Consider the following 21,989-nt stretch of genomic DNA (forward strand, 5'->3'; position numbering starts at 1 on the left):
AGGATGTCCTCTGCCGAAAAGTTTCCGAAGTGCACAGCTGTGGACATTACATGTCAATGATGTGGAATGCATTGGTGGAACATCCAGTCGAAAGAACGTTACCAGTTGGTAAGTAACCTGTTCTTCTATGGAACACCAGCACAAATGATTCTTTCTGTTAGCAGTAGAAATAAACTGAATTGTCTTTTCTTAATTGAAGGATAAATGGATAAAGGGTTTGACACACTGACTTTCCATCCAGGCTCTCCCTTCTTCCCAACCTGTTGGTAGCTGACCAGTTCAGATCTTCATTCTTTTTCCTGTGAAAACTGCAGCATTAGATTCTTCCTACCCCCCACTTTCCAATAACGAGCAACCTTCCATGTGTTGATGCACCAACCTACTCCTATGTATGTGTACAGTTAATGGGCCAATGACCAGTTCTGTTGTGTAGTCTGGGTTTTCCTACCTTATACCTTTTCTTCTATAACCAGTGAATAGCCCTCGACCCCACCCTGTTTAAGAATTTGCTGCACATAGTTTATTCTGTATTTTAGTTTTAGAAAATATAGAAAAATGTAATTCTTATTGGCCTTGGGACTATTTTTGTTGACCCTTGAGCACAAGTGGGTAGCATGCCATCTGCCGCTGACATGAGTCTGTGGTACTTGCATGATGGGAATTAGTTAATAATGTCTTACAAGTATTAGCCATAATATCGAACATTGTAAAGTGATGTTATCTAAAAAGCCACAAGTTAAAGGTGGCCATAGTTGGCGGGTATCGGTCAGTGAGGAGACTACCTCTTCTTAAATTTTGATCTTCCCCGTTTTCAAGTGTTTATGGTTGCACACATCTGTCTGTGAGCCACAGTCTTTCTGGTCACAGCTACGTTACCCAACCTGCTTTTCGGGCAAAAGTGATCCGCACAGCTTTAGATTTCTTTGGAGGGTGCAAATTAACAATTGGTGTTCCTTGGCTAACCGAGATTACATTGGTATTGGCTGTGGTGGAAGTAACCGTCAGTTGTGCTTGAGACACTGCCATAATCTAGGCAGAACACTGTGCAGCTCAAATTTAAGACTTCTTATACTTGACCGATTTGTCTTAATTGAAGATTGGATTGGTACCAGTTTCAGCCTGCCTTTTGTAGGGTTTTTATTTTGTTGTAATGGTGGTTTAAATCGGCTTAGGTTTGTTTCACTGTTTAGCGCTGTGAGGCCTTTGGGCCAGTTGGTGCTTTCATTGAGTCCAATCCTGAGCAGTAGCCCCCAGCTATTTCGAAATTGTCACAGAGAGTGCCCCTGCCCTTGCAAAGCTTTGCTAATGCACTTCAGTCAGCTGTGTGTCATACTGATCTCACACTTTTGGCTCTTCCATTGTATGGTATCACAACTTTCCAGTCTGTAGTAAACCCCAGCATGCTTGTGCTATTCCATCCCAGTTCCATCCAGTCTTATTTATTTTACCAGCAACATGACGGCAGTGCAACATATTGATTTCCATCACTGGGGGAGTAAAAACTGTCCTTGGTTCTGTTTCACTTACATTTCCTTTTCCATACCGCCTGTGTCTCTTGTGAGTGGGGGCGGAGGGGGCTGGCTCTGGATTTCATATTAAGGACACTTGGAAGAAAGAAGTGCTAGTGTGTCGAATTTTGTTGGCTGCGTTCTGGATGAATGAGGAAATGTTTTCAACTTTTTCAAGGGCGTTGGCTATTCAGGGGTTCTAGGAATGAGGCCCATTTGATCTACACAATTTATTTATTTTTTGCCCAAGTTTTTGACCACTTGCTACCTTTGGCCCAAGTGTCTAGCTCACCCACAGAATGTCTTCCGCTGTCTAGCCCAGCTTCTGGCACCAAACCACAAGGTGTTGAGTTGATGACTGGTCAACAAAGGGATTTTCAATGAAAAGAACTTGGATCCTTGGGTTGATTTTTACGCATGCTTGACATGTCCTTCCCTGCTCCATAGTGAACCTTAGTCCTTCATTGCCATGGAAAGAGAGAGCTTAGTGGTTCCAGGTGAAGACTGTGATCGTTACAAATGTGCTTATCTAAATTGGAACCAATGTCTCAATCCAAAATTATTGCTATTGTGGCGGTGGATACAATAAAACCTAGGAGTGGCTCTTGGTTGTCCAACCTTTTCAAATTGCAGGGACCACAAGCTGTTTCATGTTTAAAGACCGCACAGTCTCATCACCATGAGATTGACAGGTGGGAGCTTATTCAGAAAAAGTGCTTTCTATAAATCATTTAGCATGCAAATCTTGTTTTCTATAGAAGTCGTTCATTTTGCAGTGGACACCACAATGGCAACCTGAAGAAGCAGCAGCATGGATTGTTGTCATTTTCCAGTGCAGATATGAAACGGTTCCCTTCAGCTTTTCCGGTTCACTCCCCAGTTTAGGGGAGGGAGGGGAGAGTGAATTGTGGAATCTGTCATACTAAGGTTATTGCTACTTGCTTCACATAACTGCTTTTATTTTTAACCAGTTTTAAGGTTTTGGACTTCCCTTTATTGATCATTGCAACCATTTCCAGTTTTTGGCATCAAACCTAAAAATTAGACTCTCTTAGATGTTTTCTAATTGGACAGTGTATCACAAGAGGTTGTTCATATTGGAAATGCAATTCAATAAATTATTCTTGACTTATTCATATTCTCACATGTGTAAATAAAGGCAATCAAGATCTTATATTTGTATATCAATTGTCAATACTGTTTTATTATTCAAGAAGCAAAAAATATTTGTAGACACATTTGACAAACCATAGCAACATGGATGTGACAAAAAGGCGCATTGTATACAAAAACGAGCGATTCAATCTTCTTTAGTTGGAAAAACAAAGTTTTTGAAGAGTCCTCAAATTAAAGGTGCGCACAATTGAGAATAGGTTTTGGCCTTGCTGGGTTGTTTATGGATTTCCTTTAATTCTCTAACACCACATGGCTGCTTCTTGCTTTAATTACTGATCTTCTAAACCAACACAGATTAGGAATTGACTAGTGGTCCATAAGAGCTTGCTTCATGAAGAAACGGCCTCTGCCTGCTCCAGGAAGTAGGATGAAAGCCTTTCCACTGTTTTGATTCGAGTAATCGGTTTTTGAAACCCTAGTAGCAAGGCATAAATTAGTTATGTCCTTTTTTCCTTAACCACCACCGGTCTGTCTTGGATGCAACAGGCCAAAGCTCTCCATAACGAATCCCCTTGCTTTCAGTTATTGGATTCACGCTTTTGCTGGTCCTGGTCATTTGTCAACGTCCGGGACACTACCTCTGTGATTACATAGAGTCCTCTAAAGACCCCACGTGGATGGGAAGAATGAAGTAAAGCTACCCAGTGGATAATTTTCCAAAGCATCATTCCTCAAAGAAAGGGAATAGAAATAGTGATTTCTAAATACCCAGTTCAAATCTAGTACAACAAATTGAGCTGAACAGCATGTTTTGGGTTACCATTTAGTTTAAAATCATTAACCCTAAACCTTTGCATATTAGCTTGCACTTCACATTACTGAATGGATTAATAAATACGCATGTCTTAGTGCAAAAATGACGTTTCTCATTTTTCATAAATATCCATAAAATTCTCTTAACTGCGTTCTTTATTAAAAGGGACAATGACTCTTGCGAATAGTCGTCAACTGTAGGATTAGGTTTGACTTTCTAAACCCTTCAAATGCCCTTTTTGCATGATTAGTTAGGGTCTATACACAGCCCTGTATAGTACTCCTTTGCGAGATGACTGGAAGAATGATCCTCTTTCATACCAGAGATTTGATAAATGTTTCCAAGGTGACCATCTGCTCAATAGTTGTATTTATTGCACCCGTTACACATCTACAAAACAGTGCAGGGGATTTGCAAGCGCCTGCTGCAAGTCCTGAAAATGTAATGATCTACTAGGCCAAATTAAAACTTTCACAAGGGGTCCAATGAAGTCTGAAGGAACAAATGTATTGAATATATTGTCTAGTCATCCTACATATAATGAGCCTATGTATGATGAGCATTCTATTATTACACTTTGTTAAAGTACTAATGGCATGTTTTTTCAGTTATTGCCATTAAGTCCACACACTGGCCACGTTGCCCACATGACAGTACTAACCTATAATATGTGCTAGTGCTTATTGAAAACTTACTGCTTTGGCAATCCCATTGCTTGGAGAAGTCCTGCTTTAGTAGTTAATACAGTAAGCAGCTGGAAGCAGTGACTAGAGGCGCCACAAGGCAGACTTGGAATACAAGATTTCTTCAGTAATTGCGGTTCGAGGTGGAGTAGAGAAGATAGTTTTCAAGGGAGATCTTGAAGCCAGTCACTGTTGGAATGTCCTTAATTTCTAGCTATGGGTAGGTTCAATGATGGAAAGTCACTAGGCGAAAGGAGCCAATATAAGAGGCAGGAAAGATTGGCAGGTGACTTAAATAAAGAAGAGCATAGTAGCTCATAGTGCTAGGGCATGAGTATCAGTAGATGACTTCAGCCAGGCTGAGTGGCTTGGGGATGGGCTTTGGGTGGATTTAAATGCAAAACTGAATTTTAATAAAATGGTTTGCTTCGCCACCTCGCATGAAGGTTTTGCAATCTTTCGGGTAGGAAAGTTCAATACCTTGTTGAGGGGAGCAGAGTTACTGAGAGAAAGTTGCAAGAGGAACATGAAGTAATCCAGTTTGCTGAAGACCAATGTGCGATTAGTATTTGGTGGACTGATCTGAGGGAGGGGAAGCATTTTACAGATGTTGAGGTCAAGCCAGGCAGCTGTAGCATTGGACGAAGTGTCTTATTCCTCCCTCATCCCCCACCCCGATTGAAGGCATTAAGGGATGCGATAAGGTGCTCAGTATAAAAAGTATATGGGGGTCAGAGGATATAGGAGGGGAGACATCGGCGGCCTAGATAAGAATCACTGTAGTTCTAGAAGAGTAAGGCATTTCACACTGCCATCCAGTAATGGGCCGATCAATCAGTGGTGAATGACTGGAAGGAGGTTTTAAGTATCAACAGCAAATAGAGGATACAAGAATCTAAAGTATGAAATTGGAGTAGCGAGCGGTGTAGTGTGTCAAAAGGAGGGGACCAAGAACACACACGTTTGGCCCTTACTGGAATTGTTTGTGGAGATGAGGGTCCAGTATTCCAGGTAATGGAAAAGGTACAGTCTGTCGGGAGGCAAGGACGGTCCCCGAAAGCCAACGTGTGAAGAAGGGAGAAGATGATTAACTGTCAGATGTGGCCGAAATCTAGGCCAGTAACAAGGGAGTTGGAGAAGTGAACAAATACTGCCTTAATGTGGACATAAATAACATGAAGGTGAAAAAGAATTCTGGCCAATCAAGAGGTGTGCTTTATGCACTGGAGTTGCTTAAAAGCTGTGGTGAAGCAGGTGACCAGTTTTACTTTGCCTTTGCTTAAGATAAAAGTGGCCTTCTGGGCCAGGCAAATTTTTATTTCAACCTCAATGTTTGCTTCCTTGTGCATTATAAAATATGAATCCTAGACAGTAGCACACTTTAGTTTTTTACGTGCCTCTTCCTGACTTTTTTAAATGATTTTTTATTTTATTTTTTTAAGCAGGCTCTCTTACCGCCAATGGTACTACCTCAACACTGGCTGAGAAGAATACTGGATGTACAAAAGCAAATGGTGAAACACCACACCCTGCAACCTCAGTCTGCAATCAAAGAAAAAACAGCAACAGCAGTGATTATAACAAACAATTGGCAGCACTGAACTGCTCTGTACGGGACTGGATAGTAAAACACGTAGACTCGAACCCTCTGTGTGATCTTACACCCATTTTCAGAGACTATGAAAAATATTTAGCAAGTATTGATCAAAAGTTTGGAAGCAGCACTGAAAGTGAGTCTGAAAGTGATGGCGGTAAAAAGTCTACCCGATCGATTGCAACGTTTGGTACTTCACAGAAGGAGCAAGGGTCGACTTTTTCTTTCAACAAAGAAAATTCTTCTGCCAATCAACTAGACCGATTACCTGAAAAGAAATCTGAGTCTTCAGGAGCTGCATCCAAGATCTCCTTTAATTTTGGCCAGAAAGTTGACAGTCCGGTTTTGGGTTCGTTTGGTGCTGGTGCTGCTGCTGCTTTCTCGTTCTCTTCTGGGAACCATTCAGAACCAGTCACTCCCAAGTTTTCAATTAAAGTCCCAGAATCCCAGAGTGAGAGTGAAAACGTGGATAAAGGTAAATATAAAACATGCATGTTGGGTTCAAGCTTTGTTGCTGTGATAACATCTTAAATGTGAGGGCGAGTGGCTTTTTAAATTTGTGTGGAAGAATGCTTCAATATTCGTTTAATGTTATTAAGACTTTGTAAAAAGAAGAGGATGAGCAGCCGTCATGCTTTGTTTACATTGAAATGTATACAGCTTTATTACTTTCACATTCAAGACTAGGTGGCTTGACATTGTTTACAACAGACAATAATTGTGCATGATGAATGGTTTATCAACATCCCCATTGACTACCCTATCACTCCAACTTTGTGCTGTTGCACCTTTGCTTCAAAAGTGCAGGTTTCGTGTTTTTCTTCATGCATGACAGATTTGGTATGTCCCTTTTTGGTATGCTGTATAGCCTGTGTTGTATTTACCAGACTGAGCACATGGTTTGTGAGGTGTTGCATCTGCAACTGCATCAGATTCAATACCTTCCTTTTCAGTTTCTAGGAAATGCTCATAAAGTAAACATCTGCTAACTTTACATTGGGGTAAAGCTGCTCACATTTCCTCACGAGACACAAGCTTCTTTCCAAGCATACATGAGAGCACCGATGCTCAACAGGCTGTTGGTACCTCATGCTCTGCTCTGATTTCTTTGAAGTCTAGGCTGTGCAAAATCTAGCGTGTTACTCATTTGAGGTGGCTCACTTTTTGTTGGAGTCAACAACCAATTTCCTAGCTTGCCTGTTGAAGTGTGAGGAATGGAACAGCATTTGTAAGAGCATTTTTCAGTGGTTGACTTGGACAAGTGTACCAGGACGAAAAGCGATTTTTATGAAGGTTGAACCTCTCCAGTAGCTCATCTTGTACTACTCACAGGCAAAATATGTGGTTCTTGTGCTTGTTTTGTAACTTCTTTGGCTGTTCAATTTAGTTGGTTGGGATGGGGTCGACTCGCCACATCCTCCCTCTGACGCCTTTTTTTAAAAAAAAAATTTCTAAAAGTTTGAGTATTGGGTTCAATCTGCTCTCTTGTTGGTGAATCCATACATTGGTTGCAAAGCTTTCCCTCTTGTACTGTTTGTCTTCAGCCAAGTTCTTGGTTTCATTTTGTGTCCAAATCCTTTTGATCTTGTTCAGCTCGGAGGAAAGGTATAGATGTACGTTTTCTAAATACCAATCACAACCTTTTTGTTTCTTCCACTGATATTCAGTTATTAGTGCAGCTTTAGTTTTCACAGTTGACATAGGGAATATAGTGATCAAAATAAATGGCGGCACTGAGCTGTTTGGCTACTCGCATATTACTACATTGTGCTACTTTTGACTCCTTAGTGAACTGGTGACATACAAATATGCACATGGTGCTTTCTACAATTTATTTTTTGAATTTGTAAGTAGCGCCCAGACCCTGAGGTATCACGGCGCTAGGAGAAAGCTACTGTTCATACAAGTAGAACTATGCAGTTAGTGCACATTTAAGCTTTACAGTAAAGTTAGTTGCAGAGATTTGTTGTTTTTACTTTTTATTTTTTTATTTTTGTTGATGTTTTTAGGAGGTGTAGGCAGTGTCTAGGTGTTTAAGGCGGTGAGGCGAGCCAACGCTGAGACGCTCAGTCTTATCGTTAAGGCAAAGATGGTGTGTTGCCATCCCGGCCTTGGTGATGCTGTAAATGTGGTTAATGTTGATAGTCTAGCTCGTGGTACATTGTTGGCTGTTGACCTTTTGGGGTTCCAATAAACATGAATCTTAATCACATTTCTAATTTAATTGTAAAACTGGGCTAAATTATGCAAAATGAGAAGTGAACTTGTGTGCGTTTTGGAATTTACCTCTGTCAAGTAAGGTTTATAGGCCTGAGACTGAGAAAGTGACAAACTGGGTAGGCAAGTTGTCCAGTACTAGGTCTAATTTTCATTCACATCTGTTGAATATAACCATTGCTAAGGCTGGAACCCTCCCATAATTATAAAACCACAGTTCAAAATATTTTTCTTCCTGCTCATGTTGGCATACACACTGCAAATATGATGGCTACAGTACTTGGGGTTATTAATGGGGCATACTCCTACATCCAACACATCTGTGCTGCCTATTTGAGTTTCATACCCAGAACTTTCCCTTCATCGGAACCTCATTGGAGAGCACCTGCTTAGCTTGTTGCTTTCTTAAATAGAGGTTTGTGTTTTTATGGAACACTGCAGTCATACTGTGCCAGTGCCATCTGTGCAGATTGTTTTCTTTTGCTATGTTCCAGCAGTTTAGCCTTGTGCCGTGTTGGAGGATGACCTTTTGGAAAACCTGCAGGAAATATCAAGAAGAGCCTGGGTCGGCAGTATGGGCTTAAACTTCATTTGTTGTCACCAGCATGATTTAGATGCATGGGATCATTGTAACATAACGACCAAGAATTAAGACAGGCCCAACAAAGGACACTGCTGGCCTAACTACAGAAGTCTCATGGTGAGACTATGCAGGCAGAAAGACCCAAGCACTTGATGGTGAGCGGGGGACTAAGGAAAGCATTCTGGGCGAAAGGAAACATCCCTCTCCTCCTTCTTGGAGCATCATTGAGCAGGCACTTGCTCCTCTAGAGCTGGTTTGGAACAGTCAACCAATTAAAATAATAGTGGCTGTTGGGGATCCATTGATAACAGATCAATTGTTCGCTAATAAAGGTCATCATTTTTGTCACTGATAAAATTAATGGGCTCAAGGCATTGGTGTCTATGGTGCTGCCGAGACTCGTGTCACTTGAGTATAGAGGTTTGTGACATTGGGTCATCTGTCACATCTTAGGGTCAGGATTCCCGTCAACAGTTGTGCTTTCACAGACCTTTTCAATTTGGATAGAGCACCATTGATGGAGTAGTCCTGGTCCAATATGAAGCCAGATTGTGTAGATAAAGTTTGTGTTGTCTGTTGCATTATTTGCAGTACTAAAGGTTGCCGTGCATAGCGAGCCATGTTTTCACCTGAGCGACCATCATTCCCAAGAGTTGGCTACTGTGTTGCTAATATTGATAGCAACCTTATGTGAACTGATGGGCGACCACAAGATCCAGCATTGGGCAAAGGACTTACTGGCCCGCCTCAGTCAATTGCCTGAGGAAGTCCATTCAGTTCACAGGAAGCGCAAAATGAAGTTAATTGGAGCTGCGGGAAGAGCATGCCACCTTGGGAGGCGACATCCGGTTATATTCCCCTTTCACAGTCACTGACAGAAGTCCTGCCTCATGAGAGCCACACTTGATTCACTGGATGCTACGTTCAGGGAATGAGTAATGGGATTGGTGATTGGTCTTGGCTGAAACCTGATTCTTTTTGGACAGATGTTCAAAAATTATAATGGCTCGGAAGATTGGTGAATGGAAAGATCACAGATGAAATCTGGTGGCTATAAAAGCGTAAGCTTATAAAGCTGTGGCATTGCGAACAAGATGCCCTACTGCATTCTTGAGGGGCAGGTTGATGATGCTGTACTGATATCAGCCCAAATCAGGTTTCAAACAAGCCAGACTTTCCCTGCTCGCATCTACAGCATTCCGGTGGGAAGTGGAGCAGCCAGTTTGGGTGAAAATGGACAGTAAAAGAAATGTTAAAGAAAAATGACATCAAGTTGGCTCTGAAGGAAGAGCGGATAAAGGGTGTGTTCAGGATACTTCCTGATAAAGGCAAAAGGTCAGAACTATCCTGAATTGAAGAGTGTTAAACAAGTAGTAGTAGTTTGTTATTTATATTGCACCATTAGTGGGGGAGCGCTGTTGTGCGGCGCGCAAGATGGCCGCAGCCTGAGTGCCCTGTCGGGGGCCGGAATATATGGCTTTATTTGTCGTACTTTGGAGCAGCTGTTGAAGCGGACTCTGCACTCCGGGCCTGCTGGAACACCTGCTGCATTGTCCAGAGCCACTCCAGTCCCGAGTGGACCACGGTTTCCATTATTGCCGTGACGATCTGAGAGGACGTGTGGTGGTGGGGAGCCCATCCCCTACTGGCCTCTTCTTCGGCGGCAGCGGGGTGGACTCATTGGAGCTGCGGGCAGGGCGCTGGAAATGTCCTGGAGCGACCACGGCTCCCTGCCTCATACACTGCCCGGGATCCCTTTGGTCGTGTTGTGCTCCTTGGCCTGAACTCCATGTGACGGGCTGCGAGACCGCCAGAGGGATCTGCCTGCAGCCCGGCTGTGTCATCTGCAGCGTCCCATGTCCGCATGGGCTTGCCGGTCCTGCCTGCCTCCGGGGAACGGATTCCCAAAGATCTGGAGGAGGGTCCTTCCCACATTCACTGGCTGTGACGGGGAGGAGGCCCCATGACCTGAAGAAGCATCATCCGACACACTCCTTATCTGAGGAGTGGCGCCTTCCCCTGGGTCCTCTCATCCAGCTTGGTCCGACCTGGGGAGCCTGGGGGCTGTTCTGGAGACAGTGAGTCGGGACATTTATGGGGAGTGGGAGGAACGTTCTTATGATCCACCTCGACACCCCCCCAACCCCCTGTTCTCCTTTATCTGCATGTGGTTGCCCGTGGGGCACTCATCCGGGCCCCGGAGCTCTCACCCAGCCAGAGGGAGCGGGCCCCTACTGTGATGCAGGGGATTGGCCAGAGATCTGTCGGAATATTCATATACAGATTGAGTTACCTGAAAATGGGCAAAGTGAACCAAATATTGTTGAAATTAAGATTTGTAGATGGTGACCGATGTTGGACAGGCATGTATGTATGAATTTAAGAAAGTGTGTGAAGATGGAATGAGATGGAATAAAATGGAACGAAAAACATTTGCATACTACCTCAGACTACTAAAAGCCATCAGGCCATGTTTGTCGGAAGGTAATTGTGCCATCATAGCTAAAGCGACAATTCTATCTTGCCTATACTATGGCAACGCACTGATGCTAGGCTCAAATAAACCATGTCTCCACAGCGATCAGGTGGTACAGAACAACGTAGCAAGGATCATTAAGAAAGAAACTAAATCCGACCGGATCAGTGACTCCAGAAGAGTTACACTGGCTTAAAATTGAAGGTAGGCTTCCATTTAAAGCTTTGACTCTGGTACCTAGATGCATCCATGGGAAAACACTGGCCTACCTAAAAAGCCAAACTCCACCTGTACTCACCCAGCCGTATGCTTAGATCCTCAGACCAAGGCATGAAGACAGTTGCCACCCATAAGCAAAAATTTGGCTTAGGAAAATGCTTCCCCATCTTAGCTGCAGGCCTATGGAACAACCTCCCAGACGACGTAAGACTAAAAGTTAACTATTTGCGTTTCCGCAAATTAGTGAAAACTCACATCTTCAACTAAACTCACCCACATCAGGCCCCTTCCTCCTTGTTAACGTTTCGTTCATTCTCGTTCCTTGCTAATCTGGGTTTGTCTTCTGTGTCCATGTTTCTACGCCCCGAGACTTGCGAGCTACTGGCGCTAAATAAATAAATATAAATCCATTCAAAGAGTGAATTAATGGTCGTGATGGGTATGTGAGCTGAAAAACTGTTCATATTGTGTGGAAAATGGTTTATGTAAATTGATTTGTTTTTAAACATTTTTATATACAATAAAAAGAAAATTGGTTTGAAAAATATTTATTGATATGAGAAACGATAAATGAGTGCTAGCTGTCATCCTCTATCCACTGGTACATGTTGTCGTTTTTGTGTTGTATAGCCTGAAGGACCAGGGGTTATAGTCGGGCACCCCTTATTTTGGATTTGGTGGGGCATGCGCTCCAACATCGCCGGGGGCACACATTTCCAGAGTCCCCCATACCAAGAGACGGTCACCACGGACGTGCCCCTGGAGGGCTGGGGAGCCCACAGCGGACATCTCCACGCCAGAGGCATGTGGCTACCAGAGGAGAGGGATCTCTGCATCAGTGTCGTGGAGCTGCAGGCAGTGTTCTGGGCCCTCAAGTCGTTCCTTCTGTGCCTCAAGGGCAAGGTGGTGATGGTCTTCAGACAATACCACCATGATGTTCTACATCCCGAAGCAGGGGCGCACCAGATCCCCGGCACACTCCAGAGAGGCGCAGGAATGGTGGCACTGGGCTGTCGCCCAGGGGGATGTTACTCATTCCTTTTCACCTGGCGGAGTCGAGAACATCGCAGACTCCCTCGGCAGGTATCTACGCTCTTGCCACGAGTGGGATCTTCGACAGGATGAAGTGGACAGCCTCTTCCTCAGATGGGGCAGACCCCATATCGACCTGTTTGTGACGGCAACAAACTCCAAATGCCAGAGATTTGCCAACAGGTTCCACCAGCCAAGGAGCATGGGGGTGGGGGGGTTAGGGAATGCGTTCCTGTGGGAAGGCCTGTTCCTGTACCCGTTCCCTCCGTTGCTGCTCCTGCTGCGAGTCATCGGTCAACAAACTGAGCAGGATGATACTCGTTGCCCTGGTGTGGCCAAGGCAGATTTGGAACCTGGACCTTTTCAGCATGTCATCACCTCCAGTGGTCACAGATTTACTCACCAGGGATGGAGGTGCAATCCTGCACCACAACCCAGGATTGCTGAACCTGAAGGCTTGGCTCCTGCAGCCTTAGAGTTCGGAGGGTACGAGCTGCCGGTGGACTGCACTGAGGTCCTATCCAGGGCCAGAGCATCATCGACTCTACAGTGCTACAGGCACAAGTGGAATCGTTTCATGACATGGTGCTGGTTGCCTGAAGATCAACCCTCTGAGGGTCACAGCCCCTCAATTTCTTCCATACTTGTTGTCTTTGGCCAAGGCGGTCTGGCGCATGCCTTATTCAAGGTGCATCTAGTGGCTATCTTGCGCTACACCAGGTCTCCAGGACTTTCTCTCTGGTCCCACCGTCTAGTCGGAGTTCCTCAAAAGGACTGTTTAGATAGTTCCCGCCGGTGAAGGCACCCACCCCAGCGTGGAAACTCAACGTGGTACTGACCTGGCTCGTGGGGGGGGGGGGAGGGGTCTTCGAGCCTATGCATCAAGCCCCTCTCGTGCCTTTTGTGGAAAACTGCTTTTCTCGTGGCCGTTGCCTCTGCCAGGAGGATAGCTGAGATCCAGGCCCTGGCCTGCAAGCAGCCTTACCTGACTTTCCACAAGATGAGGGTGGTACTGCGGACGCACCCCTCCTTCATCCCTTAGGTTCCATCGGAATTCCACCAACAAGCCTTTGGTTTAGCCTGTGTTTTTTTTCCAATGCCTTCGTCGCCGGCTGAAAGGATATTGCGCGTGCTCGGATGTTCGCGTGCTCAGAAGTACTATGTGGCGCACACGAAGAGTTTCTGGAAGACGTCACAACTTTTCGTGAAATTTGGTCCTGTAAACCATGGGAAAACTTTCTGAGGTTTTCCATTTCCAGGTGGCGCTCTGGCTGTATCACGCACTGTCACTGGTTGGCAAAGCGACAGCTGCCCGGCCGTCCGAGAGCCCATTACATCAGAGCGATCTTTGCGACGACGGTGTTCCTGTCTTGTGTGCCCCTGCTGTTTTGCTACGTGGACGTCTGCGCACACCTTCACAAGCTTCTGCTGCATCAACAGGCGTTCCAGAGAGGAGTCCAGGGTCGTCCAAGCAATGCTACGGAACCTGTTGGCTTGAAGGTGAGCCTGTTCCGGAGGCTTGTCCAATCATGGACACCCTCTGGCCAATGAATCTGCCCAGCAGCAGACTCTGGCTCAGATGTGGAATGGGTTGAGATGGACCAAGCCCACACATCCGGCCACACGCGCAGACTGGCCTTCCTATTGCCCTTTTGCTTCCAGTTTCCAGGGCAAAGTACAAAATTGGCAACAAAGGATAGGCGAAAATATTGTGGCATGGCCATTTTAGAGTATATGGTACTCTTTATAGCTTTATGCAGTAAAATGTCAAAGTGTGCAAGTAAAAAGTTTAAAACCCTGTAGGAAAATACCCCTGCCACCAGCCCTAGGCACATTGTAATTGTAACCACAAAGTTATAAAATAAAGTTAGATACAACGTATCTGAATTGTACCTAACTTTAAGGTGATGTGCGCAGGCTTAAAAATGCAAGAATGCTGCTGAGCCAATATGTTCCAGTTTGTCCACGTAACAACTCAAAGGAAGGCCAGAGAAAGTCAAGAGGAGCCCTAGGGCAACCCACCAACAATAGGCACTTATTAAGTTGTCAAAGAGGAGGATCATTTTAAAAAGAGAAAAGACTTGTTTGTTTATTTGCATTTTTAAAGCGCTCACACAGCCCGTGGGCATCGAGGCGCTGTTACAGGAGTTGTTTTTTTTTGTTCCTTGTTGTCTTAGTTGCATATTTATAACACGCTTAAATACCCAAAAGTTTCGAAGTGCGACCCGGTGATCGAACCTGTGTTGCTTTGTGGTTTTGCTTCCAAGGCGAGCATGTTGCCGCTGAGCTAACCTCCCTGGGATTGACTCCCATGCGGCCTTCCGCAAGGCCATCAAAACTAGACTTTGTATGAACCAGCCTGTTCTCACCTACTTCTCTCTGTACCTGTAACCTAGTAACATGATGTTGGAACCATCTTGCTCTAAGTCTATTTATGATGGGCAGCTTCATTGTAACCCAGAATCAAGCCTTCGTAAGCAATTTTATAGCACCTCGATGCCTGCAGGCTGCAGTGTGCTCTACACATAAATAAATACAAATAAATGAAGACTAGAGTCTTAAAAATGAAACCCATAAAGAGAAAGTTTCTTTGAGTGTGGAAAAAGGTTCCCACTCTGAGGCATAAGGGAAAATAATCCGTCGGTAAAAGCAAAAAGTTTGAGGGTTGACCCAGGTCACAAAGATTTATTATCGGCTAAGATATGGGACTGCTGACTATCTGCTTCCTGAGTCTACTACACAGGCCTAGCTGCCTCCTGTGCCATCTCCCTCTGAGTACAGCTACCACGAAATGCGAGAATGTAATCCGGAACAGTGTACTCCACATCCACTCCAGATACTCTGCTCTCCTATTAAAATGCGCACTCTACTCTACAACTCACAATAGAACGCAGCTATGCCCCTAGATCAATTTCAGCCTAGCTGCTCACATACGAACAATACTGGAACACGTCAACATTCTGCTAGAATACAGATAAACACCACACAACGTCCTATACAGGCCTAATGCCGCCAGAATGCAGCCCGAGACCAACCACCAGACTGCACACATGCAAGTGATCGCTTAATACCACCACACCTAATATTAGGATGCAGCTACCATCAGGCAATTGCATCAGCTGCTCATATTGAGTGCACCCTACCCTACTCTTTCGACTGACCTGGACTACGGTCCCTGAGGATGTTCAACTCACAAGCGCTTTTAGGTCCTACCAATGATATAGAGCGCTATATAAATGCCAAATAACCTAACATTACTATGAAAATCTTGTCCCAACAAAGATGAGGCAGCTATTGCTTTGTGGAGTGGGATGTGTTGGAGCCATATGGTATGGGTTTCATCTTGGTTTGTTTTTATATTTTCGATTGGTAAAATATCAGGAAGTATTGCCTTTGGGTTTCGATCAAGGGACTTTTGGCTGCCACGCCGGATGTAGGCACCACAGACTTCTACTGAATTGGGATGAGTTTGTTGCTGTTTTTTTTTGTGTAAAATTCTTATTCAGCTGAATAGTATGCTGTGTTCTCCCACTCATGAAGCGTGTTAAATGGGGTGTTGTGTGAAGAGGAGAAATCTTCCTACAAACAAGGGGGCACCAGAGGAAGATGTCCACTGTAACCTTGTGGTTCCACTGTCTGTGTAAGGTTGCTCTCTGGGTGTTTGTGGACGTGAGGTGCAGATCAGGTAGGTGCCCCGACCCCAACCATCTTGTGGCTTCGTAAAAATTGTTTGCACCTGTGCTTAAAAGCATGGTGAGCGCACTCTGCGCGTGTCCCCCTCCCCTTCCTACCCACTTCCTGAACTTCCCGCTGCCCGTCTCACTCAACACCCACCAGCCCAGATTGGTGCTTAGACGTAAAGGAAAAAAAAGCTCAGGTTATTTCACGACCTGCAGCGTCCGTCCTGTCCATCTGGACGTGAGCTGCAGATCATGTAGGTGCCCCCGACCTCAACCATCTTGTGGCTTCGTAAAAATTGTTTGCACCCATGCTTAAAAGGACGGTGAGCGCACTCGCCGCGTGTCCCTCTCACCTACCTACCCGCTTCCTGAACCTCCCGCCCTGATTGGTGCACCACAGCCTCATCAAGGACACCGCAGTGCAGCCCACTGCCCGGCAGCCCCTGCTGTTAAGGGCCCCAAGGCAAAGGGCGGCTCCAACAGAGGCAGCTCCAGAAAGTTTCTGCAGGTGTCCGCAGTGGAAGCCAGTGAAGCCAGCAGTTAACAGACACCAACAAAAACTGTAAGAGTGCCATGGGTGGGGTGTAGAGCAATTACTCTACACCAGAAATCCCCTGCCACTCTACCTTACCTTCCATAACATAGACTGCCATAAACTTGAACCATGCATACTTAGATTTGTGACCAGCCTGATTTTATCCATGCCAGCAGTGGAAATGTTGCCTTGCATTGTATCCTAACATAATAGTCAATGTTAGCAAGTGTCGCTCCTGGAGGGAATTGTGGACGCTGGCCTGCATCGCATCGAGATGGCTTAGTGAATGTCTGCATCTGCCTCACTTGGATGGAATTGGGAAGGTTAGCATGTACCACACTTGACTCTGATAGAAATGTGAATGCTGACATGTGCCACACTTGGAATCCACAATGTTAGCCTGCGAGAACCTTGGCCTGCGCTGTATCGAGATAGGATTGTGGATGTTAGCATGTGCCACACTTGATAGAACTCTGATTGAAATGTGAATGCTGGCACGCGCCACACCTGGACGTAATCTTGAACATTAGCCGGCATTGCAGCTAGACTCAATCGTGGCCTGCTCCAAACCTAGATAGGTTAAAATGTGAGCATGTGCCACACATTGTTAAAATGTTTGCAATTAACCAATCCACTAACACTTTCACCCCTCTGCATATAGCTCTCAAACCCTAACCAAACACAGCCACAAACCTATAACCCAACAATCCACACAAACTTCACATAGACTCGCACAACAGCACACGACTACCGACCAGAAAACACCCCAAGCCGAGCCAACGGAATTCCGGGATGAGGCCGCCAACAGCACATCACTGCTCTCTTGCACTTATCCAGCTTACTCCCACTAACTCGCCCCCCCCCCCCCCCTTCCCTTTTCTCAGAGCACCAGGGGACCACTCCGGTGGTGATAGTGCGCTGTACAAATATCCTTTAACATTAACATAATGCCATTACACTGCTAAAGCATGTGCTTGCTGTGGCCTGCAACTTACAAGCCCCTGCACCAGCTCCACAATTGAAAGGCAACTTCTCTTCTCTTGCATCTATGGCCCACAAGACTTGTTTGCATCCCCCTTAGCACACGTTCACACACCCACATAAAATAACATCACTCATCCCAACAACAGTCACACCTACATTTTGGATTTTAAATCAAATAAACTTATGAGGATCGGTCCCACGCCTTGTCCCTTGTGTCTACTTCTCGATCAGGACCTAGATAAAAGTGGGGCACTTGGGTGAGAAAGGGCAGCTAGAGAGTTGACCGTATAGCCAAGGATGGAAAAGCTGGCCTGGGAGTACAAGTGGGAGCTGGGAAGAGGAAAGGGGAGCTGCAGCAGAACACCTGTGCAACATTTGCATGCATGCTCAAATTTTAGTACCAACGAGAGCACAGCTTTCAGCTTGTTGCATGTTCTGACCAACTGCAGAATTTGTTTCTCAGACATGGCCACTGACCGTGGTGTGATTGGTCGGAGCCCTCCCTTGCCCTATAGCACCATGTCTCTGAGACAGGCAAGCAACTGGGAAGCCTCAGGCAAGTTACCAGTTACAATCGACACATTCCCTAGAGATAACATCAAATAACGTTGCTCCACCAGTTGAGCTACTCCTTGATTTGCTGTGTACTGCTTGCATGTCCTTTAATCGGCACTGTGTGGTACCATGCTCTTTATCGGTTTTCTTTATATGGGAGTACTTGGTCTTTTATTTTGTGTTAGCTATTCTTTTACTCTTAGTATATAAACCAGGGCACAAAATGTGCACTCTCCAGTAGCCATTGGCAAGTAAGAAATGGTGTGCTGTGTGTATGTATTCGGCACACTTGTTGAACGACCAAAAATGTGCACTTTCGGGTGCAAGAAAGCCTTCTGGAAATTAATGACAGTACAGCCTTAGCTGGAATGGAAGTAGAAAACTTATGAAACACAAGAAAAACGATTGAGCTTAAAACCACCAGGGATCGACGTGGCAAAAAGATCAAGAGCTACTAACCACCGTCTTACTATAAACTGTTAAGAAGCTAAATAAGCAGAATAAATATATGTATTGCTGATGTTTGTCAATCTGCTTAGAATCACATGCTGTGCATAGTCCGACATCAAGTGGTAACAGCCGAGTATTGCATCTTGTCTTTCGCTTGTCTTTCGAGAATTTAAAGGGGACGTCGACATGGAGTTCCTGTAACACTATCCCTACGTGATGTGTAGTGTACCCAAGATCCCTACGCGTCAAGGTCCCTCAGATAACTGGTCGCCCTTATGCAGAGTTCGTAAAGAACATTGCTATTGTCCAACGACCTTTGGTCAAATTATTCTATGAAGATATTTAATATCACCCTTTCTGTCCCTTGTCTCGATGGCTGTTCCAGTTTCCGCCGAAGACCTGCGAGATTCGATAGAAGGTGATCCTGTCGGCGTTGCCGACCACTGGGCCGGGCCTTCCGCCGGCCTATACAGTAGGGGGAGTGGGGTTGGGTGGACATTTCTTTTCAAACTGAAAATACCTTTCCCTTTCTTCCCCCTTTCCCAGTTGGTCTTAGTCACTCTGTGTAACCTCGTCTATGGAGAGGACTCCATTTAGGTTTTGCCCTATTTGTAAGAGCAAATTCCCATGGAAGGATAAGCACAGATGGTGTAACCAGTGCTTGTTGCTCGATCATAAAGAGAAAGGTTGTGTGCGGCTTGTAAGCTCCTCCGTCCCAGGACTTTGAAGGAGCGTAGAGTAAAACGGTTGGAGGCCTACGGTATGTCCAAGGCTGGGACTTCTCCCGCTAACACCGAATGTGACGGTGGCGAGAGTGAATATCGGACCTCTGAACTGGAGGTTGTCGACCTTTCGTCGGAACGCGGGCATTCCGCATAGTCGGTCCCCTGACCCGATGAGCACGGCGTAAGCTCTGCTATGGTAGAAGTCGCACCCCAGCAACAAAGACAGACACGTGCATGACACTAGGCACACAACCCCTAGCCTTACTTCGACTATGTCGAAAAAGACTTCAGTGCCAACGGAGCGCCGGTAAATCCGGTGATACGCGACATGATTGATAGCCCTCCCTGCAGCCGCATGCGCGCCTCGCGACTGGGAAATCCAAGACAAAGGGTGCTACCCCCAAAAACGCATAGTTCCGTCGACGCGCATTACAGGAAAGCATACAGCGACGACCAAGGACTCAAGACCAGGCCCATGCCACTGACGAAAAACGTGGCTGATCGGGGCAAGGCCCTGATTCCGCTAAAACAGTCACATTTACAACCGTCAGATGTACCTACTCGCCTCCCGACTGGTGATTACGTCAAGGTCGGTCTGGCTAGAATTGTGGCCGCCGATTCCCATAAACGGCAGGCTAGGGACTCTCCGAAAGTTTCCGAAAGACCCAAAGATCCGTCGAAGGATAGCGTGCAAAAGTTGAGGGAAGGGCTCAGGGATACCCCACCTTCATTGGTCCTGCCAGAGGACTTCTCTTCTCCACCCCAGATTCTTTGGTAGTCACTACCACAAGGAAAAGAGCAGGGGTTCCTTTATCACCAGGCGAGGCTCTCCCTGACAAAGAAGGGAAAAGGCTTTATGCCCTGGGTTAAAAGGGTTACCACAGCGGCAGCGTACTCCACGCGTATTGCTAATAACACCACTCTATTGGCCAGCTACGCAGATGCGCAATGGGCTTTAATACAAGATTGCCTACAAGAGGCTCCATAACCTCTATGGACCCGCCTACTTGCTACAGTCTCTGAAGGTAGGCAAGTTAATCCAAGTATTTTAAACACTTTGGATTCTGCCGAGACAGCCAGCCAGCCAAGCCCTCGCTCGGGGCATTCTCCTCAAGACACACGTGGCTTCGTAATTCAGGGTTTAAACCTGTGGAGGAATCCAACTTGTTTGGAAAGGCGGTCAATGAGCACTTGGAGACTGCGAAAAAGAACATGAAACGCTGAAGAGTTTGGACCAAATTACTCAGACCTTCCACAAGGCGAGGATTTGGAAACCAAAGGTTTTTTCGTGGCCAACGCTCCACTCCCCAACAATACCCTTCAGGAAACAAGCGGAACTCTCCACAGGGAACCAATACTTACAATACCCCGTACCTCCAAAGGGGACAGCGGTGTGGTAAGGGAAGAGGCAGGAACCCAACCCCCAGAGGTTCTCCTGCTTCAGGTTCCAAATGACTTGAAGATTCCGGTCCCCTCCCATGCTTCTCCGGTCGGGGGGCGGCTGACATCATTCCTGAAAGCATGGGAGGGAATAACCACGGACCAGTGGGTGCTAAAGACCATAGCCCACGCGTACTGTGTAGAGTTCAAACAATCCCCAAACTTCAGACCTCCATGTGAACGAAGTCTAACACCAGAACATCTTTGCATACTTCAAGAAGTCGAGATACTGGAACAAAAAGGAGCCATAGAGATCGTACCTCTATCACAGGTAAAGGAGGGTATTTATTCAGTGTACTTCCTTGTACCCAAAAAGGATCTAACCATGCATCCTATTCTAGATCTGCGTCCAGCGAACAAGGTTGTAAAACCACAAAATTTGCATGGTCACCCTGCAGGAAGTAATTCCTCTGCTCACACTGGGATTACATGGCAACTCTGGATATGAAAGATGCATACATTCATATTTCGATGTTGCCAGCGCACAGAAAGTACCTCGCGTTTATGATGGAAAACAAACTTATCAGTTCAAGATACTACCATTCGGCATAGCATCTGCACCAAGGGTATTTACGAAGGTACTACCAGTTTCGGCAGCACACCTGCGCAGGCAGTCCATTCCAGTTTATCCATACCTCGACGACTGGCTCATAACGGGGGACTCCTACGAAACATGTCTGTCAAACACCCAAAAGACAATCTTTTATTCAGCCTGGGTGTCTCCAACGAGAAGAAAAAATCCTACTTAGACCCTAGTCAAGTCAAACAATTCCTACGGGCTCTAATTCGAACAAAGGATGGCCTTGTCTTCCCCTCCAACGAGAGGGTTCAAAACATGTTCTTTCAAATCCCTCACTATCTAGCCAGTCGAGAGGTAACGGTATGTAAGGCTATGCGTCCGCTAGGAATGATGGCATCCTGTATCTACTTAGTTCCTCATACGCGCCTGCGCCCAATGCAAGAGTGTCTAAGCTACCAGTCGTGTCAGGCCAACGGACAGTGGGACGATTAAGTAGTGGTCTCGCTGGCCCTAGTTCTCTCGCTGCGGTGGTGGTCGAGGGAAAACCTCCTGAAAGGGAAATCCTTCACCACCCCGGCAGTGGAAGCCACTCTACTACGTATGCCTCCCTTACAAGTTGGGGAGCCCACCTGCTCCAGCAGACAGCAAGCGGCGTTTGGTCGCCAGACATAGCATCCAACCACATAAACCTGCTGGCAGTGTTCAAAGCACTGAAAGCGTTCGAAACGCAACTACAGGGAAAGCCTATCCTAATCCTCAGACAGCACCACGGACATGTACTATCTGAACAAACAGGGAGGAACTCGTTCTCGTGGCCTGTACAAACTGTCTCAGAACATTTGGAAGTGGGCTCTCAAA

General features: G+C 45.9%; 1 protein-coding gene across 7 annotated transcripts in view; it reads left to right on the plus strand.

Annotated features, from left to right (window-relative positions):
* NUP50 (nucleoporin 50) overlaps positions 1-21,989 on the plus strand; it is a 431,487-nt gene that overhangs the window by 215,574 nt on the left and 193,924 nt on the right. For 4 of the 7 annotated variants that reach the window (XM_069628169.1, XM_069628172.1, XM_069628171.1 and 1 more), the window contains one exon: positions 5,564-6,190. In XM_069628169.1, the coding sequence (XP_069484270.1) occupies positions 5,564-6,190 (627 nt within the window). The remainder of the gene's footprint in view (positions 1-5,563; positions 6,191-21,989) is intronic. The other 3 variants (XM_069628173.1, XM_069628170.1, XM_069628168.1) reach the window with 1 other exon arrangement.

This window comes from Ambystoma mexicanum, chromosome 12, assembly GCF_040938575.1.
Source record: "Ambystoma mexicanum isolate Mex_15411 chromosome 12, UKY_AmexF1_1, whole genome shotgun sequence".
NCBI classification, from domain to species: Eukaryota; Metazoa; Chordata; class Amphibia; order Caudata; family Ambystomatidae; genus Ambystoma; species Ambystoma mexicanum.